General features: G+C 31.6%; 1 protein-coding gene across 2 annotated transcripts; it reads right to left on the minus strand.

The window, feature by feature from the left end:
- kin17 (kin17 DNA and RNA binding protein) lies at positions 1–24,778 on the minus strand. 2 transcript variants are annotated; one of them, XM_067284877.1, is made up of 12 exons: positions 24,760–24,778; positions 20,896–21,012; positions 19,507–19,601; positions 19,330–19,373; positions 17,743–17,908; positions 17,558–17,666; positions 15,441–15,522; positions 13,715–13,766; positions 6,459–6,627; positions 2,745–2,813; positions 1,832–2,032; positions 1–205 (listed from the first exon to the last, which is right to left on the minus strand). In XM_067284877.1, exons 2-12 carry the CDS (start codon positions 21,007–21,009, stop codon positions 137–139), a joined length of 1,170 nt encoding a protein of 389 aa, XP_067140978.1. In that variant the 5' UTR covers positions 21,010–21,012; positions 24,760–24,778; the 3' UTR covers positions 1–136. The 2 variants fall into 2 exon arrangements, with proteins under 2 accessions (XP_067140978.1, XP_067140977.1); XM_067284876.1 differs by lacking the exon at positions 24,760–24,778 and adding an exon at positions 24,608–24,628.
- Between the last annotated feature and the right edge of the window lie 1,930 nt (positions 24,779–26,708).

A 26,708-nucleotide genomic window follows, 5' to 3' on the forward strand; every position in this document is an offset into this window, starting at 1 on the left:
TACGATAAAATAATAATTTATTTTTAGAAAATATTACAAAATGGAAAAAAAATACCAGATAATAATTTGGAATTTGTTCCAAGTATTCTTCCCTAATGTCGTATTTACAATATTCCTACGTACATAAAAGTAAATGTTATGAAGTATGTAACTTCGAGAAGTCTTCGTAAGCAATTCCTTCGACGACTCTGCCTCTCGAGGGTCCCTACGAAATAGAATGATTAAAGTACACGGTTAACTTAAAATACTTTAAAATTTTCATGAAATTATTTCGTAATTTTCATTATTAATACAGTAAGATCACATTTAATGCTAAGGTTAGGTTCCTGGAGATGCTACCCGCATCATAGAATGGTTGTTGCAATGATCAATTTTTGACTTGTGCGCTTTCAACTGCCTCACAGAACTGTTGCAAGATGCCATAACGCATCCGATCAACTGTGGTCTGGCTCTGGAGAATCTTCTTTACAGATAGGATGTAATCTCTAACTTTGCAATTTTTTATTGAAAAATAATTTGAAAATATGGAAGATTACATCTCATTAGTCGGGTTACATATCAGTTGAATATTCCGTGAAATGATATCTACTGCTAAGTATTTTCGATGTGCTTTCATAACTGTAATTTTATTTATATGCTTATGTCCTTATTGCATCAATTTAGTCAATCTGTTGTTAAAAATACTTATATTTGTCCCTGTTAAAACAACACCTGCAATAGCCAAGATGGTTAAGATTTTGGTTATTGCACTGGGTGACCTTACCCAGAAAATTTTTTGGGGTCTGTCCCTGCTTCTAGCCAAACCCATGTTGCGTATTTTTTGACTCTCTGCCCTATGAGCACTACAATGCCCTCTTAATGCTTACAGGACAGAGTTGACCTGGTGGTTCCTCCATCTGCCTCGTCCATTAGGAGACATTTCAAACATTTTTTTTCCCATCTAATGCACTTAGTTTTATAATGTCCAGTTTAATTTTCATGGTAATAGAGAAATACTTCTCGATTTACTCCACTGCTAGATTTACTATTATGTTTTGGATGCATTTTTGAAGCACTAATGGTAAAAGTTTATAAAAATTGCAAACAATTGCTAAAAACGCTATTAATCCATCATTATCAACTTCAATGCTCCCACATGAGCAGCAATGGAACCTCAAAATTCGTGCAAAAACAAAAAATGATGATACACAATAAAGTTAAGCCAACATTAATTGATCTAATCTAATCAGTAAACACTTTAAAAGTCCTAGATTAACTCATTGTACTCCCTTATATAATTAATTCCAGATATATTTTTAAGCCATAAGTCTTATAATTTATGTGATTTTTTTTAAGTAAATAATAACTACATTTCGTAACAAAGATCTTTGCCATTGCCAAACAGTAGATCAAATGTTCTTTACTTCACAACTGGGTGCATAGGTAGACACTGGGCATCTTTAACATCACTCTTTATTCGGGAATATCTTACATACTGATATGTGTTTTGGGCATAAGCCCCTCTTTCGTTGGCTTTTTCTTTAAGGCATTTTGTACCATCCTTTTTTTAAAATACACATATTTACAGTTAAAATTTCCTGACAGCACACTGAACAGCCTAACAGCTTGAAAATGTGAATCTACTCTGAAAAATTAGCACTCGATAACTGAATTTCTATCCATGTTGTTTGAAACAATAATAATTCAAGCAATGCATTAATCGTGGGATTACCGAATATTTGTGGTACCATACTAAATATATCATCTACCATAATTTGCTGAAATTTGACAATTTTTAAAACAAATGTACCGAAAAACACAAAATATTCTAATAAATAAATTATTAACTTACGGATGAAATTTTTATAGTAGCACAAAATTTATCTTGCTGAATACTCTGAAGTATTCCTTCGCATCCTCTGTACGCTCCGTTCAGTATTAAAACTTGTTTTCCAAATGCTGGAATTACGGTTTCTAAGTGCACTTGATCCAATTTTAAAACATCTCCTCCATCTAACATTTTAACTATACCCACGTACTGATTTTTTATGTCCTGTAAGTAAAAACAAATATTTTTTATTACAAATGTATATGCATTTTTCGATTCTAATGTTAAATAATGAAGATTATAGAGTGTTTTTGTAAAAGAAGTAAATTGATGAATGTTTTATTTGCAAATTTAATACTTTCAAATTCAAACAGTTGTGAACACCAAGCCTTGCTAAAGTTTTTTATTTAACTAGAAGGAACACAATTGTTATTCAAACTATTGCAGGATTTGTTTGTATATGGCAATGCATTCAGCCTCTTGAGATGGGGAATTGGCTCTTATTTAGGTCTTACGAATGTGAAGAAACCCAGAAAATGCCACATGTCCGGCCTGTTGTGGAGTGTGAATCCACGACCAACTACCAATATTCAGTTGTTTTATCCAGTCGGCCACCGATGGGCTAAAACTATTGCAGGACAGCTTGACAGTTGCATAATAAAGGCATTAACCTGCTGCTTTGAAGGAGTTGGATTTGTGCATGGGTCAAATTTCTAATCAAGTAATTTGAGCAGGATATGTAAAGTTGCATTTCTCATCACTAGCGGGCATGAAATAAATTAAGTGTTATTTGACAGGCCTTATTTAATAAGTTTCTATTTTCTAATTAAGTATATTTGTAACATGCTAAGGTATGTTTGTACGGTATTTATTAAAGTATTGAAACAAAGCATAAATAGTAGTTATTGATGTATAAGTATAATTATAAAATACTTACCGTTATGACACCTTTCTTTTTGTAGTATTTATCTGACATTTTCTTTGTTATCACTTTTACAACAATTCCCTAAAAAATAAATAAAAAAATACAATAATATTATAATATAAAAAAATTAATGAGCATATTTTTATAGATATATTTATACAGAGGAGTAGCAGCTACAAATTACCTGCAACAAAAGCTTATAAAATAGTAATAATTTATTAAAGGTATTATAAATTTCATAATTTTGACAAATTTAAAATAAAATAATATTGTGAGAATATTATATCATTTTTCTGGTATTTAATAAGGAAAAGCTCAACAAAACAGGCAAATGAGGAGCTGCCAATCTCTTGACAGTCCTATATATATATAAAACAGTTGATTCTGCTTAATTGGGACATGCTGGGACTAATCCATTTTGGCCCAATTAAGAGGCTGCCCCAATTGAATGAACTAATAATAAATTCTAAAACAAAATATGTAATACATAGGTAGAAAAATAATAATTAGATACTTATTTTAATGCTTTATTAAACCAACATACAGAAAATATTTGTACTATAAATTTGCCAGACTCACGACAATAGATAATTGATTTGCATCATGCTAGTGTTGCCAAATATTAGTAGTGAAGTACACGAGGGTTGACCATTCGATCCGTTCCCGCTTGAATGATCTTTCCTTTCTCCCTTTTTAGTTAGAATGTGTCTGGGTTCGTCCAAAAGTCACCTTATGGCTTTTCTTTGAGCACAGTTTCCTTTACTTGGTGATGGACCACTTTGGTGGGAGTGCAGTGTCCGTAGAATCTGCCAGCTCCAGATGCTGGTCCCAACAATCAGATGGCTGCTGTCCTAGTTTAGACGTAATCATGTATGCAACACCTTACAAGGGCTTCCACAACTCTAGTTGTCTTCCAACTTGGTTGAGAAATTTTGAAAAATTGTCCAGAGGTCCTCATCCCTTCACTTTTAAGGGGATCATCTGGTCCAACAATGGTCCAATCAGTGTCAGTAGCTCACATTCAGGTCTGCTTCAAACAAGATCCTGATGAGATATGCCCTGCTATCCGGAAAAACCAACCACCCAAGCGAAAGACAAAATTGCTTTATCTCTGCCAACCATTAGACCTACACAACATTAATGTAAGTAGCGTTGACATATTTTTGAAAAATCTCTAAAATATATCAAAAATTGCTAAATTCCTTTTCTACTACTGTCCCAATTAAGCGGAAAGCTGCCTCAATTAAATGGAATCAACTGTATTTATAAATATATTTATATAATACTTATTCTGCCCAATTTAAGCCCAATTTGCACACAATTATATAAATTTTTTTATTAAAAAACACTTTATTCACGTCTTACAAAAAATGAAAAACTTCACTTAAATTGATTACTTAATTAACTATGTCATTTCTGTCATATAAAAAAATTTCATGATTTTATTTAAATTAATTCATAGATTTTATTTAAATAAGAAAAAGACTTGTACCGTGTTGTAAAATTGAAATTTTCTTAAAGCAAGGAGGCAGAAAATTCAAAATAATTTAAATAGAATAAATTGTGCACTCCGTCAGAGGGAGAAATTGGTTATCGTGTGCTAATTTTGGTTTAGCACAGACCCATTCAAGGTCACTACATTTCTTCCAATCTCTCCCTGAAATTATTAATGGGAGTAGCAAAGTTTTGGCAGAAAAGCAGGCCATTATCAATGGAGTTTTTAAAAACCCAACTTTAACTCTATGGTGATATTTCACTATATTATTGAAATTCTGTGGGCCATCTGAAGATGAAAATTTGCACATAGAGAGAAAACATGTCACAGATCATCAAACTGTCAAAATTGACAGAATTATTATCTCCACATACTGTAAGTGGTCGGTAGAAAAGAAGAATACAATAAATAAAAATACACAAATTGTGTGAGGTCAATCACGCGATCCAAAATGTCCTGTACACAATATCATTAAGCCGACTAATAGTTTTTTGCCTCTCCATGCATCAACTGACTGAAATGGGTTAATCAAACATCGCGCAGGTCAAGAAGATTGAGAATATTGTTTACAGGACACAACTGTAATCCTTTAATCCACGAATCCAGCTTTGTGTCGCTATAGGAGAGATAAGACGTAAATGAATGAAGTCTTGGCGGTTATCACTTTCCTAGTCAGTTCAGGTGACAGTGCACTCAAAGCATTGTCAGAGTTCATGCGCTTGATTTTCTTACACACACTATAATTGTACAGTGTAAGAAAATTGAGCGCATCACAATAACAACAAACTCCCCTCACAGCTGCACACCCCCACTACACATTTTAAATATGAATATAAACCCTCTATCCAATGAAATTTTAATTGTCAGATCATCATTTATAGTTTACAAGATGTAAATGCAACAAATCTTGCCACTGTTTCGATTGCTTTAGTTTTCATAAATCGCCTATACCGAACCAAATTTAAAGATGTATTCAGATCAAAAAGAGTGAGAGATTTTCCAAGTCTGTACAGACCCCACATAGGAAGATTTACATTTTAGTTCAATTAATTTGATATTATGATTTAAGCATTTGAATAGAAAAATATGGAATTTTTAATTTGTTTTACTTGTTCAGTTTGAAAATGAAATATAAAAATACAAAAAAAAACCTAAATATTTAACATTGAACGTCTCAAAAGTTCTAATAAAACTTGAGTTAATATATGTCAGTTACAAATAATTCTAGCTACAGACATCCTGTGATAATTACGAGCAAAAGTCGGGAATTAGACAGCAAACAGACACTTATAAAATTTTCATTTTTCAACAAATTCCTTATAAACATTTAGGCAATGCCTCAACGTTCTATCAAGTTTCTGAAAGCCTGCTGCAAAAAGAGTGTTAACTGCTGTTGGTGTCACTGCAGTATGTTTCTGAATTGTTTATGAAACATTTAAAAAAATGCTCAAGTAGCAAATATATTTCAAACAATGAAAAGATTCAGGAATATGTACTGTAGTGGAACTGATAGCAATCAACAGATTTCTATGTAGTATGTTTTCAGACAATAATAGAATGTTGTGACAAGTGCCTAAAACTTCATAGGAATTTTATTGAAAAATTAATGATTATGTTAGGCATTTACCAAAAATTTAGGCAAGAAATCTATTTGTAACCTAATTACTGACTTTCCCATGTATTAATATCATAGAAGAGGGCATAATGTACCTATTAATATTATTTCTGTTTTTATTTTACATAATTATATTATTTTTTATCATCTACAAGATACAATTTTACATTTATTATGGCTTCTAACTTAAACAGTGCAAATGCTTTGGATTACATCTTTAACATCTGATTATTAATATATATCTGTAACAATGCTAAATTCATTATCAGGCTATAACTTGGCTAATTAAATGTATAAATATGATAGAATTTGAACTAAAGTTAGGTGATTATGTCAACATCTTGTATTAAATTCAATCATTAGGTAGGATGCGAACATGCAACTTCTGCTTACTGTGCAGATGTGTTGCCAATTATGCTACCGAGACATCCTTCCAATCACCACTTCCAGACCAATTAATGTAGATGCAACCACACTTCTCTGTAGCACTTGGCCAACTTTATATGTACCATCATGCCAGGGTAAAAGCTTAATCACATAGTAAAGCAGGCCTGAATTACCATTAAAAAAAAATCTAGTCTAAAATCCATAAACAATTTAATAAAATTTAACTTACTGGTGCAAGCCAGTGATCTTTCCTATTAATTTTTTCTTTTCTTTTTTCTTGTTCTTCAATAATTTCATCCAAGACATTCTTTCGCTTTTTTGCCTCATTACTCTGTTTGTTTGGTTCGTCGTTATTATTATTAGATGACGATGGTTTTGATATTAACTTACTAAGCGGTCTGTAATAATGAAACCACATTTTACAATTATTACAAAAGAAAAAGATTATCTGGCTTAAATCTATGAAGATTTCAATAACAATTTATCTAAGCAAAATACGAATTATATAATAAAAATATATAATGTTTTTAATCCTGCGTGAGTGAGGTTAGGTATGTCATACCCAAGAAGTTTTTAAACGCAGATTATTTAATGTTATTGTTGCCATGCAAATCCCTTCGTCATAGTAGCTGGAGTTAAGGGAGAGGGAGGTGAGGTGCAGTGCTGAGATTAGTGTTGTGCCAGTGTCAGCGGGAGATACACATGTGCAAAGGTGGCTGGGGTCGTAGTCGGTGTTACATTTTTGAGTTCACAGTAAGTTTATGAGTTATAGTTATTTATAGTATTCTTAGATTTATTTCTAGATCTTCCAAGGGAAACTTGAAAGATGACTACTGATCAACTGGGAGAACCTTCACCACCAGTTCCCAGAAAAATGGCTAGTAAATATGTCAGGTGTGGTGACTGTACTAAAAAAAAAAAAAAAAAGGAAAACAAAACATTGCTGTTCGAAGTGTGAGAAGTCAATTTGTATGAAGCACGTAATTTTTACATGCGGAGATTGTGCTGATTTGTAGGTGTAATGTTGGTGCTGTGCTAATTGATATCATGAAACCTTTCAGTTTTTTTTTACATTTTTATAATTAGAAGATACTATAGTTATGTTGATTAACCAAAGATGTTGTAATTTTGTTAGGATTTTATACAAAAAAATGTTAAACTACCAAAACTTGTACTTTTTCAAAGGAAAAATAAACACTTTGTTATTTCAATAAAAAAAAATGCTTTTCAATCTTAAACACAGTATTTTATTTACTCATCTTGTTGAATGTATATTATTATTATTATTCCAAGTAAAAAATACTTAATACACAATTATAGTATCAAAAATTTGGCATTGAAATTTCGAATATCTCCAACCCGCCTCATAGCTAGTGTAACAATTTCTCACCTCATTCACGCCGGGTTAATAGCATATTAAAAGAATTTTGATATTTAAATATCTTACTTGTGTAAATAATATGAGAAAATAATACACAAATATTTTAAACAATAAATGTAAACAATCATGATTGCTAATTATCATAGTATTATTTTTTATTTTATTTAAATGTCTTTCAAGGTTAAATTTAATCATCAATTTTAAGCTGCATTTTTAAAAAATTTTCTGTAAATATATTCAAAATATTGGGTTGTTCGGAAAGTTCGTAGCGATTTTTGATAGCCGACAGTTGAGACACCGACTGACGCAAAAATGATTAGAATTGTACAAACCAATGAATATTACGATAAATGACCTTGAGACGCGTCCGTTACAAAAAAACCGTTAAGATTATTCAAATAGCGTTTAATTTGTCTCATTGCAAAAATGGATGCGAACAACGTGCATTATCGACACTTGTTTCTTTTCTTTTTTCGTAAACGCAAAAATGCTGTACAAACAGCAAAAAAGATATGTGATGTTTATGGTGGGAGTGCTGTATCAGAATCAACTGTTCGAAAGTGGTTTGCAAAATTTAAAACGGGTAATTTCAGCCTTGAAGATGCTCCTCGCTCAGGAAGACCTCCTGTTATTGAAGAGGACCAGATCAAAGCATTATTGGATGAAAACCCTCATTACACAACTCGAGAGATTGCAGACATAGTGAAGTCGTCAAACAGTACTGTATTTCAACATCTAAAGAAGCTCGGATATGTGAATCGTTATGACATTTGGATACTTCACGACTTAACGGAAAAAAACTTACTGGATCGCATCTCCATTTGTGATTCTCTTGAAAGACGAAATGAAAATGACCCTTTTCTGAAGCGTTTAGTGACAGGTGATGAAAAGTGGATCATTTATAACAACATCAGCCGAAAACGATCGTGGGGTAAGAAAAATGAATCACCATTAAAAACTCCAAAGGCCGGTCTTCATCCAAAGAAGGTCATGCTCACTGTCTGGTGGGATTGGAAAGGAATCCTGTACTATGAGCTGCTTCCACAGAATCAAACAATTGATTCTGATAAGTATTGTTCCCAATTGGATAAGCTGAACATGGCAATTAAAGAAAAACGTCCGGAACTGGCCAATAGAAAAGGCATTGTGTTTCACCAAGATAATGCCAGACCTCACACGTCTTTACGAACACGCCAAAAATTATTGGAACTAGGCTGGGATGTTTTACCCCACCCCCTTACTCACCCGACCTTGCCCCGTCGGACTACCATTTGTTCCGTTCTCTACAAAATTCCCTTCATGATAAAAACTTTGATACTTTGGAAGCTTGCAAAAACCACGTGGATCAGTTTTTCGCAGAAAAAACTGGAAAGTTCTACGAAGAGGGTATCATGAAGCTGCCCCATAGATGGCAACACGTCATTAAAAACAATGGCGCATACATAATGGAATAAAAGTATATTTTTAGTATTAAAACAATTTCTTTTATTTCTCATCGCTACGAACTTTCTGAACAACCCAATACTTAGTACTGCCTGGATTGTAAAAGCTCTGAAGTTAAATAGCAGGGGAGAAGCAGAGTTGGAAATGTTCTTTCTGCAAGATACACCCACCAAATCATGCAAAAAATAAGTTTTAAAACTTGAACTGTTCAGTCACATAACCTCTTAGTTTCTTCAATACTGAGAAGAGATGATATTCTATCTGAAAGAGATAATATTTGCTTTCAATTAAGAACATATTGATGCTGCAGAGATCTGGTATGTGTACCAAACTACAGAATTTCTTTTGGAGATTACAGAAGAAAAAATAAAGAAACACTGTAGCAAGTGTGTATAGTTGAGATGACTACATTGAAAAAATTATTTCATTTTACTAAATTCACCTTATCTTTTAATCTTCTTGTATAGTTTAATTTTAAAAATGAATCAAAAACAACTTATATGGAGTTTATACGGAAGAAAATAATAAATTGTGAAAAATAAAAAAACAATGTTATCTCTCGCGGTCATCATCAAATATTGGAATGCACTTAAAAAATAAATGTGAAGTTATTTTATTTAAATTGCTATTTTAATAGGGAATAATGACATATACCAAATTATTAACGCATATTCCAAAACTCAACACCAAGACAGTTCGGAATATATATGTTTTATGTAACAATTTATAGATGTAAATGCCACAAAATGTTTTAGATTTAAGTGACCGTAAATAAAAAACTGAGGTTAGCAATACAGAAATGTAATTCTTGAAAAATTTACTGAAATGTGAGTGAGTATTATTGAGTGATTAAGATAAGGTTTGGACAATTTTACTTAATTCAAATTGGTGAACGTGTTTTGATAAATATGTTAAGCATGATTAGCATGTTCATTGAATGAAGTTAGTCTATTTACAGGGTTCCTACTCAAATTTTTGTTTTGAATTCCCTGACTTTCCCTGACCAACTTTGTCCAAATTCCCTGACCCTCACATTTTTTACGGTATGGAATATCGACATAATAAAACAGCATTTTATTTACTGCGAACATCGATAATATCTATCCCTCTTTTTGCATAGTTGTATGTTTCAAAGACTGCCACATTAAAAAAATACGGTATGCATACATCCTGTAGAAAAATGTATGATAAAATCCACAACTTCAATGTAATGAAAAAATAAGCAATTTACGAATGAAAGATAAGCTTTTTATTTTATCATCATTTATCAATATTATTTGTATGTAAATCTAGTAAATACAAGATAGCATAAAATCAACAAACAGTATTCTTTGATATACAAATAGTACTGTACTATGCTTAAAATGAACTCTTGACTTAGAAACACATAATTTTAAAATCTTTCAACAAAAAGAGTAACTTTTTTTAAACAGCAGCATAATTTTAACAAAAAGTTTAATTTTCAAACAAAGCATTTTTTCCCTCATAAAAAAATCGATCACGTAAAAGAAGAAATAGTTTTCTTTTGTCAACCACATTATTTCAAAATGGCGTAAAAATAGATTGTATATAAAGAGGGATAGGTGTAAGTTTTTACTATAGCTTCTCTAACAAATCCACTAAATTTAGCAAAAAATTAGCTGAATTGGCAACTCGTTAAAAGAAAAACAATGTTTTGTTGCCGCCATTTTGATTTTGGTTTCGGTGTAAAGACCAGTTTTAATAATTATTTTTAATAATTTTTGTTTATTATTTATTTAATTTTGCATTAAATTTTGTCTTTGCATAAAATTTTCCTAAGAATGCAGACAAAATTTATCTGTTTTAACCCTTAATTACAAATCTTATAATTATTGCAAATCGTATCACAAACCATCTTTCTCACTTTTATAGCAAATTTTAATAAATGAACTAATGTTTTCAGCAATCTTAAACAGCCTTCCTCAGGTTTAACATAATTTCAAACGTCAATTAGAACACAAAATTTGAAACTTTGCATTTTGCTTATGAGATATGACGACTCTTTCCCTTTGGGAAAATAAAGGGGATAAAGTTAATTCTCCCAATGTCAGGAAAGTCCAGGGACTAGTAAGTATGTGGGAAACATGGTACAGACGGACGAAGACACCTCTTTACCATTTAACCAGTTTATTGTAAAAATATGCTTATGATATAGCTAAAGTTGTCTTCGTTTCTCGTCTTAAGTTCATAGTGGCGGTAGTGGAATCCGGAGCAATGTTCAGTGAACGATCCGGAAAAAAAAGTTCATTTGATTTCTGTTTGATGTCTAGCACTAATGTAAATCACTCGTGTTTTTCCTGAGCTAGAAAAGTACTCCTTTTGAAAGGCAACTGTTAATTTGTGGAAGGAAAAGGTAGCAGCAGCAACAAAATAGTGGAGATAAAGTGGGGGAGAAGGCAAATGACTGGAAGTGATTGGTGGCGATGGCTATGGAAGAGATGACTCTCGACAGCCTCGTGTCTTTTGAGACACCAGCTTTTATCACCTTCCTGTCCCTCGATCGTTCCCTGGATTGGTTTCGGACCATCACCCACGCTTTATGATGGGGATCTAATGGATTCTCCGATTTACTTATGTCAATCGAAGAATCGAAGTCACAGAAGTATTCATTGTCTTTTCAAACAATGGAAAATCCAACTCCAATCCAAATGATCGATCTTGAGAGCTACACTGTCTTGACTATTTCTCAAGTTTCTATAAAAAAATTTTTACTCATTCCTTTTTTTCATCTAATAATTTAATTATTTTACGTTTTTCTATTTTAGTGAGACTTGTATTCCTATGACGTCATAGTATTACAAAAATTAGGATTCTTAAAATGTATAGAATTTAAATAAAATAAAATAAATACGCTCAAACCTGTTTTTGTGCGGTGGATAGGGACCGCATAAAAAAGTCTCACATAGAAAATAACTCAAAACTGTACCAAATAACTAGGAATTGCTTTTTTAACTCCTTGGGCCTTTTTCTGCAATCCCTAATGGGGGAAAAAATCCTCTAAGAATTTTATTTTTTATATTAATTATTTCCACTTAAATATGAATCTAACATTTAAAAAATTTGCCGGGAAATAATTCCTGCGAAATAAACACCCTCCCAAAAACTGGTTTTACAGAAAAACTATGTGAAAAGTTAAAAGTAATCGTTAAAAAAGGATTTTATTTGATAAATATAGCTGCAGGAAGTGTTATTCTTTCATTTAACAAGGCATGAAATTTTACACCCGCAGTCTACATTTAACACAATATTTCTGATTTTTATGCTATTAAAATACGAGGAGACCGAAAAAAAGGTAAGAGGAAAAAATTTTACTGAATAAAAAATGAAAAAAAACTTGCTGATGTCATAGAAAACATCTAATAGAGTTCTAAAAAATTTTACAGAAGTCAATTATGTTCCAATTTGATTGGAATTTTCATATACCGCACAAAAACAGGTTTGAGTGTACAGAAATAAACATCAAACGAAATTACAATTATATGTTAATAAAATATCGAAGTTCAGCGCATAGAATTGTAACTACAAATCTTTTTTCTTTTTGCAACATAACTATAAAAATTGTTTTGTTGTTGTTTCGCACAAAAGATAATCAAATTTATTTTAATTTTTTATTAATTTAATTAATTTTTTTTAAATTTACCAGCTTTTTAAATTTATAATTAATTATAAACAAGTTAACATTGGTTAAACTATCGGATTACCTAGTTGATTTTCAAAACGATAACTACAGTATATCTATTACAAGTATGATGCCTAAATTTGCCAAAATCGGTGGATATTTGTTACCTAACATCATTTGTGTTAAACTAATTATTAAACTATGTATCGAAATTGCGGAAATTAACGGGAGGGGGAAAAATACGCTTGCAGTACAGTTCTTTCAAGGAAAATCGTAACAACAAATATAAAAAACTACTAGTCGGAGCCAGCATTTTACTGTAAATGTCGGGTAGTTATTTATAATTTTTTGTTTTGTATAGTAATGTTTTAAACGTAAAAAAACAATTAAATTACGGATTTTTACTGATCTATTTAGCTATTTTGAAGTGAACAATCTAATAAATTACGATTTCAAGTTTTAAAAGTTTGTAAACTAATTTTTAATTAGTTATTTTTTATTCTACTTAACAAATTCATCTTTTTATAATCGCTGAAATATTAAAATTAAAAATTAAACACTATTACATAATAGTAGTTTATCCTGTTATTAATCCACAACTGTAAAATTATATGGTTTCAGAACGGTGAAAAGAACCATTTCGGATTCAAAACGGAAGTAATGCTGCAATCTTTAATAAGATTGCAGCATTACTTCTTGCCGCCTGCAGATGGCTACGCTTGGTTAGTCATTTTCAGCAAACAAAATCAACGAGGCAGTTAAGGAGAAAAATTCCCTGACTTTTTGACAGTTTTCGACAAATTCCCTGACTTTCCATGACTTTTTCTGAAACTAATGAAAATCCCTGACTTTCCAGGTGCGTAGGAACCCTGTATTTAACAAAGATTTTTCTGGATGTGTTAAATTTTTAAAAATATTGCATCTTTTAATAAATTTTAAAGATGCCAAATTATTATTTTATATTAAGATTGCTTCCTTAGAAATAAAAACATTTTTAAGAATAAATATTACATCAACTTACTGTGCCTTGGGTATTGTCTTTTCTTTAACTTTTTCAGTTAATGAAAATGCCACTGTAAGAAATTTAAAAATAAAAGTAAGTATTCCGATTTGTTTTTATTATAATTTTATAAATTTAAGAATTAATAACACAAGTATTCACTGCTTAATGATGGACTGTATACACAAGAGACCCCATAAGATTTTGAAGAATTTGTATTGTGCATTGTTATGGTAGCATTATACAACTTGTTAATGCATAAACTGAACTACAGCACAGCCAAAAGTTTATTCCATAAACTGTTTGGCTATGCTTTCAATATTGGCTCTGTTAAATCCAATATGAATTCCAAATATTTTCATATTTTTATCTATATTTAAATATGAAGAATCTAAATTTAGTCCTAAAATGTAAAAAAATGAAGAATTTTATACACTGATGAGAGATTATTTTTTAAACTTGTTTAAAAGAAATTATGGGTGTACTATAGATTACCACCTATGGAATTTCAGGACTTTGATTATATATTTGAACTCAGGGGGCCGAGACGAGTTCAACGGTACCCTATTTTTGGACCAGAGACAAAAAATAAAAATTAATTTTCTGAAGACAAAGTCCTTCCCAAAACAAGGGACCACCATTTATTGTGTTCCAGACATTACACTTTTGGCGACTGACCTTTCCTTTTAGGCCGCCAAACAGACTACTGGCAGCTTTCCTTGTCTACATTTTACCAGCGCCTATTTCGTTGTAGATAAAAGCCGAAACAACCCCAAGAAGGTATGATGGAGAATAGAAGACGTCCGTACTTTACCAGTTCCTGTCTTTTTGAAAATGTTTATATTTTTAATTAGATATATGTTTGTGTTTTTAAAGGACTGTTTGGCAGCCAGTAACCTAAAAGGAAAGGTCAGTCGCCAAAAGTGTAATGTCTGGAACACAATAAATGGTGATCCCTTGTTTTGGGAAGGACTTTGTCTTCAGAAAATTAATCATAATTATCGCCATCGGACAAAGATTTACAAAAAAAAAAAATAATAATAATAAAAAATAAAAAATTTATCACACTTTTTAAGTTACCATACTTTTTTAATGCTCTCATGCAGACATCACCGTAGTTGCTAGTATTGCCATCTTGCGGTAAAGTCTGCAAACCATGACGTCAGACTATAGTCATCTCCCGGAGGGTTAAACACACGATATGAGAGCGGAGAGAGCGACGCAACTTCCAATCATTGTGCGATCGCCATTTCAATTAATGTTACTTATGGTAGCGAACATGGCGGCCGTTTCCACTGTTTGTGCTCCCGACCGACCTCTCGTATGGGAGCCACCACACGCCGCCATGTGCTAAACTAGTGATCGATTCACAGTAGTTCTTGAACAAAGTAAAAATAGAGGAGAAACGTCTACTAAAGGCAAGCGATGCGACTCCCGATTACGATAGCGAGGCCAACTTAGCGAAGAGAGCGACGCGACTCCCTATCATCGCGTGATCGCCGAAAAAAGTATGATAACTTTTTTATTTTTCATCTCCGGTCCAAAAGTAGAGTATCGTTGAACTTGTCTCGGTCCCCTGAGTTCAGATATATACCCAAACACATGAAATTCCATAGGTGGTAATCTATAGTATCCCCGAAATTTTTTTTTTTAATTACAGATAAATTACACTTCAGAATTTAAATTCTGAAGTGCTTATTTCTAACAACTGAACAATTTTTAAAATTAAAATTTAATTTAGAAATACCTTTCTCTCCTTCACTATCTCTCTTTAGTTCAGAATAACTAGCATCGTCGTCATCTTTCGTGCTCCCTTTATCTCTCTCTATCTATAATATACAAGATTTATATATGTTAATTTTTTTTTATATTCCTTGTAAATTAAATAAAATTATATATTAAAAATTGAATTTATATTATTGTGACATCGTTATAATGCCAGGCTGCAATTTTTAATCATATTTTAATTTAAAAAATCATGTGACATCCAGGCCAGACTGGAAGTAATGAAAAAGAAAATTGAAGCTGTTATTACAAACAGAAGGATGGATGAAGGTCAGTTTAGGCGGTGAGAGTTTGAATGTCGAGTTACAAAGGGACTTAGTTACCCCTTGAAGTGGCTTGCAACCACTTCAAGAGGTAAGAAATGTATTCAGTATTCTTGCATTTATATCATCATTTATGATCTAAATGACTAATAAAAATCAATATAATGATTTGTCTACTTTGTTGTTATCAAGTAAGTGTAATTTTTCGAACATTTTTGCTTTTTTCAATAAATGATTTATTAAAAATTACTTTAGCCCCCACAAAGCTGTTATGATCGTAAATGCAAGAAACTCAAATATCTTCCTACACTTTTTAAAGTGGTCAGCAAATTGCCTTCATAACACAAACTTTGAACTTTCACCAAATAAATGCTATTGTCTTAATCTTAAAACTATTTTCATTACTACTGACTACGGTTCTTGTCAAATGAATGAATAACTTAAGAAAAGTTTATGGTTTCTTGGTTCCATAAGCTTAATTCTGACAATAAGACAAAAGTTTAACAACATTAATATGTATGATGATAAATGGTAATTGACAACTTAACCACCAAATTAGCCTTCTCTAACAGATAATGAATACTGTTTGGCTTTTTACAACCTGCCCTCCTCCCCTATTCCTATTTTAAGCCAGTCTTTATTCAATGCCTACGGTCAAAATTCATCCTCTGAAAAAGTACTTGAATCAATTCTTTGTTTTAGTTTGAAAATATTTTGTATGTATTCTTTCTAATTCTAATTCTTTCAGAATAGTGAAGGCTTTTGGTAAGATAGGTTATGGACATTGGCATCTGTTATTTAGAGGTAAATATTATAGATGTCCTATCTGAAGAGTCACAAGAATGATTGTAATGACAGATCAATATAACTTCATTTTTTCCAACACTGAAATGTAATCAATTACGTACCTCAAAGCCTGTTACCAATGTGCAATTAACATCAAAAACAAAAAAATAAATTTCACAAACGTTTTCGAACCTTCAACGGTTCTTCTTCAGGCAGCAATGAATTTCCATTAGAATGTCATTAAATATGATTATTATTCGAAATTCGAATATGTGTTACTCGATGAAGTTTTACTAGGCACGTGCACTATACATGTAGCAATCGATGAGAATTTATAGCTCTTTGTCCACTAGGGCTTGACATGCTACGGACAGATTTAATTCCTCTTTGTGGTTGATGCAGGTGTAGCTGAATTAGTAAATATACAGTATAAGGCTTCAAACCACAGCTCTGGCAATTTATGCTGGTGATCCTAAAACAGAGCCAAATTTTAACCAGGAGAGAATCATCCTCACACACCACACACTGAACATCTAAAGTGGTTGGAAGCCTTATATATCTACAAACTCAGCAACACCTGCATCAACCACAGAGAGCATGGCAAGCCCTAGTAGACAAAGAGCTATAAATTCTCATCAATTGCTACATATATAGTGCGCATGCCTAGTAAAACTTCATCGGGTAACATGTATTCGAATTTCAAATAATATTCGTATTTAATGACATTTTAATGGAAATTCGTTGCTGCCTGAAGAACTGTTGAAGGTTTCAAAACGTTCATAAAATTTATTTTTTCGTTTTTGATGTTAATTGTACACCGGTAACAGGCTTTGAGGTATGTAATTGACAGATCAATATGATGCACAGCAAACTGAAACATAAATTTCTTATAAAGAAATTTAAATATCATATTTCAGAAGGTTTTTAGATATTCATCAATATTAACTTGAATAATTGAACTTTATTGTTCAATTATTAATTAAAACATTGTTCACATATAACTATATAGACAAAATTTTTAAACAAAAACCTGCTTTTCTATAAATTTTGCTATCCTTTCTTCATCATCTAAATTCATTTTTTCTTTTTTTGCTAAAGCTTCTTGTCTTCTTATTGTTTCGGGATCTCGATCTATATAGCTGAATGTAAATATTGAATATTGTTAAATGACAGAAATAAAAATATATCCTAATATATCTGAAGACATTTAATTACCTAATAAACCATCCTTTATCAGTATAATCAACTACGCAATGTCCTTCTCTTCCTAGCCATTTAACAAAATCTGTTAATGTTTCCCATCTTGTAGCATTCATGTGAAGATGATGTCGGTCTGAAATATATTCCTGATATACCTGATTTGCATGTACTCTTTTAGTACCTGTGAAACAAATTCAATTCTATTAAATTTAATTAATGATATGATCTGTTCTAAACTAAAAATTTCAAAATTTTATAACTAAACAATATCAACTTAATTACATTCCCACATCATAGCAATCTTGACAGTTTGTAATAATATTAAATTTGTTTTAACAGATATGTACATAACACAACTAGATATGCTTTTTTACAGCAGTGGACTTACTAATCTGGTTAAGACACCTGAATTTTGGATGCATTTTTAAAAATGTGCTTTACTTTGTTCTTTTTCATATGTACATATATAGCATTGTGAGTTCTCTTGAATTTATTTTCAGTTATTCTATTTTTTCTCATTTTATTCTTGCTCCATAATAATATGTTAATGAAATGAAATGATCAAGCATCAAACAAACTGAATATTGGAAAGAACCAAGCCAGTTATTGTGATCTCAATATCAAGTTTTCGATAATTATGATCAATGCGTTCATAGTTTTGATTGTTCTGGATCTGGAATTTCAATTCATTATCCAAATGTAATAATGTAATCTAACATTTTATATGGTAAAATATTAAATAATACAATACTAGTTTACACATGCACATAAACTTTTTCAATTTATGTACTGTCTTAGTGGAAAGCAGCCCTAAATGCTGTTCAGTCACATGCCAAGTCATATCTGTGAGAGGCTCATGCCAGTTGCTGCTGTTTGGATGGTACTACATCTTATAGTAAGTCTTTTTATGCTGGCCTTCCACTTTTCCAAGCATTATGTCTCTTTCTAATGACAATTCACTTCATATTGAATCTGTGGTATATAAAATCAATTTATAATGCCACTTAAAAGTTTGATGTTGCAACTGTGATTGAAATGATAAATAACTATTAAAACTCTTCTACTCTGCATAAAATATATTTGAACATTTAATTTACCCACTTATTAAAATTCTATATAAATGCTTAGAAACATTTAGAATTTACAGGAAAATTGTAAAACAAGTTATGATAGTAATTAAATATGATACTTTCTTGCTAAACTTGTCTCTCAATTATCTGGCATACCCCACTGTGTTTCCGTTTCCATGAAAATGTTAGTTACATCACACATCCTCTTTATGCATTTTATTTCTGTGTACAGTATTGCATGTTATTGTGAATAAAGAATTAAATGTATAATTATTGTATCACTGTACATAATTTTATAACAATAAAACAGCACAGCTCAAAATGAATCAGTATCAAGGGGTAATAGGTCATATCATTCACTGCCTTTAGACAAGTTTACACTATATATTCTTAGTAATATGGCATCCCAATTTTTACAAGTAACAGGTTACTTGTAAAAATTCATCATCCATTACAAAAAATTTCTTCTAGTTATGTTAAAACACATTATATTGATAAACAATCAATCATTTATTTCATTTTAAATACTTACCAAATCTTCTACTGAGTAATTCAATAAATGTGTCTAAAAACTCTCTGAAATAAAATTAAAATTTTATTAGTAAATTTACAAACATACTTAAAGCAATATTAGATTTTATCAAGAAAATCAGTATATTTTAAAATGTTAAAATCAAAATTAAAATGAGGATTTTATCAGACTTCTTACTTTGAAAATCTGTCTATGTATTTATAAGGATTTTCAGCAAATAGTAGTAACTGTCGCTGATGAGATTCTGAAGTTGTATGACATTTAAAGCCGTTCTATAATAAAAAGTAAGACGTTCATTGATAAATTTAGATATAAATAACTATGAAGATAATTTTAAATCAAATTTTTATGTCATTTTTAATCATATAATTAAATAAAAATCTACTTTAAACATTTTAATACTTTTAAAATATGAATTCTAAATGAAAAGAAAATCTTATTCATTTATGTTCGAGAGAACTTGCTCTTTTTAGTATATACAACTGATGTACTTTATAATAATAAACTCATTTTATAAATATGATGGATGTTAATTACGGTATACTTTTTCAGAATGACTAGAATTTATTTCATATTCTATTGTAGCAACTTGTTAAAAGACTTTCAGAAGACCAACCTTAAGACTTGTAATTTTATCCCATTTTTGGCTTTATAATCTCATTAGATAAATATAATACAGGCATGGGCACATGCGGTTCTTTTTGAGTTACATGCGGCTCTTGCTGAAAGTTCTATCCTTCCCAGCCTTACCATACTATCCGCCATGACAGTACAGAACTGCGGCTCCCATGCATTTTGCAAAACCCACATTTCAGCTCCGACTGAACTCTTGCTTGCCCACCTCTGGTATAATATGATAAAAGAATTTCAAAAATATTTAAATTTTATATAAAGTAATTTGGTCAATGGATTGATAAAATGAGAAATAAAGAAGTCCTAAGAAGAGTGAATAAAAAAAACAAGAGTATATTAGAGACAATAAAGAGACAAAAAGCTAATTAATTGGATGGGATGTGTGATTCAAGATGAAGGCTTATTGAATGATGTTATGGAAGGAATGATTCAGGAAGAAAAAAATGAGGGAGAAGAAAAATTATAATGTGGATGACTTAAAAGAGAGTAGTTATAAGAAGCTACACAAAAGCTGAAGATATAGTGAAATAGAAAAAGAGGCGGTGCTCACTTGACCTTCTATAACTAGCAGAAAACCAAAAACGAAGAAGAAGAAACACAAAGTAATTAACAATGGCTCTTCATATTGTTCCTTAGAATATTTTACTTAATTTTTGTATAAATTAGTGAAAATAATTCAAGTTGCATCCATAATCTGAAAGTTAATTTATAATGAACATTCTAAAAATGCTTCGAAGGATATATCATGTATAATTTTAATTAATACTTCTTCATAAACAACAGCAATTACAAAAGATGTGTTTGTAAACATTAATCTATGCTGATATATGGAAGTTATGTCCAACAATGTTATTTTATTTGACTTCAAAAATGCATACTATTTTTATTATTGAATTATTATATTATAACAATTATTACATGAAAAAACCTTACCTCATCTCTGCATTGTTTTTGACACATCTGGCAGTACCATCGCAATTTTTGTAGACCTTTAGCTTTGATTCGATTGGCAATGGCTTTAGGTGTCAGAGGCTCGTGTTTCGGCATTTTCTGTACAAAACATTTTTAATATCAATCGATGAAGTTAATATCTTACCAGAATTTTAATTTGTTTGTTCTTACATTAATTAGATTAAATAAAATAAATTATATTATACACTTTATCATTATGAAATCACAGTTAAAATATCTAAATGATAATATATTTTTTCAATAACTACCCACTTTGACAATAACATACATAATTATTATGTTGATAGCTTTGCTAAATTTGAATTATGTCTAAATTATGCAACTACGAACTTACCATTATTACTGAAATTTATTTTATATCTAAGTTACTTGTGTATATAGGTATGTGTCACTTAATCTTACTCCTGTACAGTTATACAGAAGCCGAAAAATTCATAGCCACCTTTCTATGTTTAGATACATAAATATTTACGTGTTACAGTTTTTGTTACGTATAGCCTGTATAAGTTGAAGACTGCACCATACAGATTTGTATAAATACACCCTATGATGTCACATAAAGACAAAATTGCTTAACATATCCCTGTCATTAAATATCACATATTGGATGTATAATTTGTTTCATAGCATATATTGAATGTATAATTCCAGTGAATCTCTTCCCCATTTTACCTAATTACATAACAATTCTTTTGTATTCTCTATTTCATCTAATTACATAACAATTCTTTTGTATTCACGATGCTCACTCAATGAGCGAGTTTGGGGCTTGCTCATTGAGTGAGCATCGTGAATACAAAATAATCGTTTTGTTGTCTTTTAATGTACAATATATACAGTGTTACGGTTATTTTTATAAAATGCATATTTGAACTTTATCCAGTAAAGTCCTACAGACTGATCAATTGTCACTGTTGATATGAAGAGAACGATTACTATGTAAATACATCACACTGATTTGGATTTGGGTAGAAATTAAGGAAGGATTTCAACTATTTTTTTAACTACTCAAAAGGTAATTAGGTGAAATATAATCTGTGATAGTTGTGGGGCAATTCTGGGTGGGAGAAAGGAATTTTACACCACTTGGAAGTTTTGTACACTGAGAAAAATTTTTCAATTTAGAAACAAAAAAGGCAAACTGTGAGACTTGCCTTTCTACTAAAGTATATTCACTGAAAACAGTTTTCCCTTGAGCCAGTACTACTGCCTATTTTTCCTGCTCTGCATTGATCAAGGCTCGCTAACATTCTCCTCAACCTCCACTCCACATATAGTCATGTGCTTCGGTGCTTGCCATCACTCATATCTCAGTAAACAAGGCACAAAACCCACACCCCCCAACTACGAAACATCAAGAACTCCACGAACAACAAGCAAGCCACTCAAAGACAGAAAAGTTAAACTAGCTGAAAAGAAACACAGAAATGCTAATCTCGTCGGGGAAAAAAACCATGCAAAAGTGTCCTCCCTTGCCCCGATTCACCACAAAACCACCACCACCACTCGTCACATTTCACCTAATTACCCCCTATGCAATTAAAAAAAACAGTAGATATCCTTCCCTTAACTCATACCCTAATTTGGAACAGAAAATAAGAATAAGATTTTACCAAATAATGAGCAATTATTTACTGTGACATTGTCACAATGCCGGGCTGCAATTTTTAATTTATTTCATTTAAAATACAGTGGGTGATTAGTTAACAAACATAATCTGTTCAAAGACAATGTTCGCTACCCAAATTGTTTGTTAACCGATTATTGATTTACCATAATTTTTATGGTAATTTGATTAATTTGTTCTGGTGACACCAGAAAAAAATAATTATATAATTTCTAAATATGTATATTTACATGTAATAACAAACTAAAAGCAATCTCTCCATTTTCTCATGGATGACACATCTTTCTTCCCCAGATGCAATTTTCGTTACTTCTTTATCTGCTTGAGTCTTTTTGATTATATCTTTCTAAACTAAGATTGTGCCTACTGTAGACCTGTTGAAGCCATACTGCCTAGCAACGTTAGACATCTTCTGCCCACTCTCTACCTTGATTATTATCTCTTGCTAAGTTTCTATAGTGAACACAATTCTTGACACACTACTCTTTTTAAGTCCCATAATATCATCAGTTTTTTTTAAATAAAAAGTTCAGAAAAAACACTTACAAAAATTTGGAGAACAGAAAACAACTAGTGCATGAAAGGTTATGTATACAACTATAAAAGTCTTGTTCCTTAAACCATTCATAGATACCAGTAAAATATAGGCACAGTTTTACAAATCTTAAATGCATCATCACTTCTTGTGTTTGTTCTGTCAGGTGTTCATTATCCGAACATAAAAATCTTTTGCAAAAGTGTTCGTTGTCCGATTTGTTCGCAGTCCAAACTGTTCATTAACCGATCACACTTCAAATTAGTACTGGCTTGCCCCTTTACATCATACTTTTTCTTTAATAATAGTCTTGCCAGTCACTTTTTGGGTAAAATTTTTGAACTGAAATAACGTGACTTCCGGTGCAAGCCAGAAGTTCATATATAGTCAATTGGAGCCTCCTGTCCATAAACGTGTTGTATCTGGGGCCGTATTCTGGTCACTAATCTCTCGTCTCTTCTTCCAGAGACAAATGATGTCAAAACGAGAAACGAATTCCGTCTCTCCGAGACAGTGGCAATTCTGGTCACTTTTAACGATCTCATCTTTGTTGTTGATGTCATGATTCTACTATGTTGATTATATATGTTCGGGTTATCTGAGCGCACAAAATGGTATAGAATTTTACATAATAAAATCGTATAATTTTCGGAAATGCAGAGTATGTAATTATAGATCACATGGTAAGGAAAGCACACGTTCAAATAAAGCACCTGATTTTGACAAAGTTATGTTTTTTGTTTTATAACGTTATTACAGATTGTAATGTCAAATTGTCTCTTAAGAAATAAAAATTTTAATAACCTAAGTTAGAAAAGCATGCTTACTTAGTTAAGAAGAAATTACCTGGTAATATTTCGGAAAATACTTAGAGAGACAGATAAGAACATCATCATATTCAATAGTTCAGTAATTGATGTAGGATGACTAAAAAAACAAAACGGAATCGGTGGCGTTCCGAAGTAGGCACTGGAAAAAAATCAGAAGCATTTTTTCTCTCAAAATATTCTTTCCCGAGATAGAGAACATTCTCTAATACGACTGTACAGAGTGAATAGCATACAGTCGTCCATATTGGATATAATTGAGGCAAAAGACGAAAGACAACTATTCACTCATCTCTGAGAGACAAGATAATCTTCGAGAGAAAAAGACATCCAGAATCGCATTCAGAGAGACATGATGATCTCTCGAAATGTAAACAAATGATAAGCCAATCAGCGACTGGCTTGCGACGTAGACAATGTGTCTCAGATGAGAGACAATGACCAGAATACAGCCCCAGGTCTCGTTTTTTCATCTATCTAACTCCATTATCGAAATTACGAAAAGATAGACAGACAGACAAACATACAGGCAACAGTGGAAATTTATGGGTCTACAGTTTTTTCAAATTGCAGCCCAACTACTGAAAATGCAGAAATCGACGGCGAATTTCATGCCTTAAATTTGCTGTTAGGTAGAGGTTACTTTTACGTTAATATTTACATATTTACGTATGTACGGTTTACCTAAAAGTAACTTCTACTTAAACATGGATGTTCTGCATTCATTCTACACAATATTTTATTTTTATTTAATAAAATGAAGACACAAAGCATACTGAATTAGAATTTAAGTGTTAAATATCAAATATTTTATAAAAGGAACATAAAATTCTTACGAAAAATCTTCGAAGAAGTAAATATTCCCTTTCAGGTTTTAAGATCCGTACCTAAGTGTTGCCAGATATTAATGTCTAAAATATGCTTATTTACTCGTAAAAATTAAACATTTTTAAAGTAATAATAATTTGTATATTTCTGAATAAACGAAATTTAATAATAAATATAAATAATAAAAGAAACAGTAAAAATAATAAACTTTGAATACGTAGAATATCGCATTCTGACTGTCGATCCGCCATGTTTAGTTCACACGATACCACTATATTTACTACGGAGACAGTAATAATTCTGTTCTCGTTATGCGTGTTGTAGTAATTTATATTTAAAATATACCCTGATACAGTGACGTGCCGTCATTGGAAGCGATGGAAGCGCCGATTCTACCTTTCAATGACCTTCCCTTGTATTTTATAAAATATAAACTTTCATATTTTAACGTACTTTGCATTAATTAAAATTAATATTTTATTATAACTGCATTATGTATCTTTTACAAATTTTTATACTACATGTGAAAAAAAAAACGATAAGATTGCTATTGTGTATTCGAATAATTCGGTGGCAGAAGGAATGTCAAAACCGGGTCAATTTCCAATCAGCCAGATTATATAGGCATTAGTACATGCGGTTTACAGTGCACCAACCTCACCTAGTTTAGCTGGTAGAAGCAACACACCCGTAAAGCATCTAATTTTATATCCCGGACCGGTTGTGGGCTGTTAGCCGCCTGCCTGTTAGATATTCGGCTGCCCTCGCCCGATTACGTGAATTCCGAGTAGACTAGATCAACGGCGGGCAACCCCCGGCCCGCGGGCCAGCTACGGCTTGCGAAAAGTTTCTATCCGGCCCGCGAGATCTTTAATAGATTATTAAATTATTCTTTGTAATTTTCGAAAACGATAAGAGAAATAAATGTAGTAATTAACTTTTTATTTATTTATTTCATATTTGCAGACTTAAAAAATTACGAGTCACAAGAAGGGGTCAATTAACTACTACGGCCCGCGGTAAAGACGTAAAATTTATTCTGGTCCATATTATAAAAAAGGTTGCCCACCCTAGACTAGATTTATGACTTAACCCAACCGATAGGAGTTTACTGACATGTTTTTATGATACTTCTGTATAGTTGACAGGAGTTTAAAAAAAAAAATCCATTAAAATATTTGATATATTTATTCTGCGTTTATTCCGCTCTCCCATCTTATATTACTTACGGATTTCAATGTTAAACCGGTGATATTACGATTTAGTATGTCCCATCTGTAAGGGGATGGAGAAAAAACGTGTACAATTCTAGTACAGTGTTAAAAAATTAACTGTTACTTTGGCAGCATCGTTTACAACCAAATTTAATGAACGAGACGTACAATGGTACAAAAAAAAGCTCTAGAATTCATTTTCCTTAAATTTACGATTTATGTATCGGTTGTCATAAAAATTCCTTTCCACTTCTTTCCCAAGACTACAGATATTCGAGTACAAAGTACCTGGTTTCAATTTATTTCTACTTAAGAAGTAGTTAAATAATTAAGCGATTAGGGAATTAGAAACATAAATAAAACCCTGATGAAAGAGCCAGAATTTTACTTAAACAGAAGCTTAATTGAACCAATCTCTTGCCGAGTACAGTGGGGTCTGATCTCTTCGTAATATTAGATGTAATAAAGACAGAAATTTCTCAGGTTCAATGAGAGTGACCGAAAAGTTGTAAATTTTGGAAATTTCCGTGAACACTCGGTCCTAAAACGAATTAGTTAGAAAACGAACGACGGACAATCTGTTAAGTCTAACATATTTAGATTTTTACAGCTATGGTGAGAAACGTTTAAAATCTACAACAACCCCGTCGCGTCCTTTGATATATACTAGTGATGCACAAAAGAGGCATTTGACATTGACCGGTATCGGCACCCTCGGGATTTGGCACGCACACACCTCCCTG

This window comes from Centruroides vittatus, unplaced genomic scaffold, assembly GCF_030686945.1.
Source record: "Centruroides vittatus isolate TY-2023 unplaced genomic scaffold, ASM3068694v2 scaffold_149, whole genome shotgun sequence".
Taxonomy (NCBI): domain Eukaryota; kingdom Metazoa; phylum Arthropoda; class Arachnida; order Scorpiones; family Buthidae; genus Centruroides; species Centruroides vittatus.

Excerpts from the sequence above, each read along its gene's own strand:
- kin17 (XM_067284877.1), bottom strand. The coding sequence starts at position 21,009 with ATGCCGAAACACGAGCCTCTGACACCTAAAGCCATTGCCAATCGAATC. Across the intron at positions 15,523-17,557 it reads CAAAATTTATAGAAAAGCAG|ATAGAGAGAGATAAAGGGAG; the intron begins GTTTTTGTTTAA and ends TGTATATTATAG. Across the intron at positions 2,033-2,744 it reads AAAAGAAAGGTGTCATAACG|GACATAAAAAATCAGTACGT; the intron begins GTAAGTATTTTA and ends TTTTACTTACAG.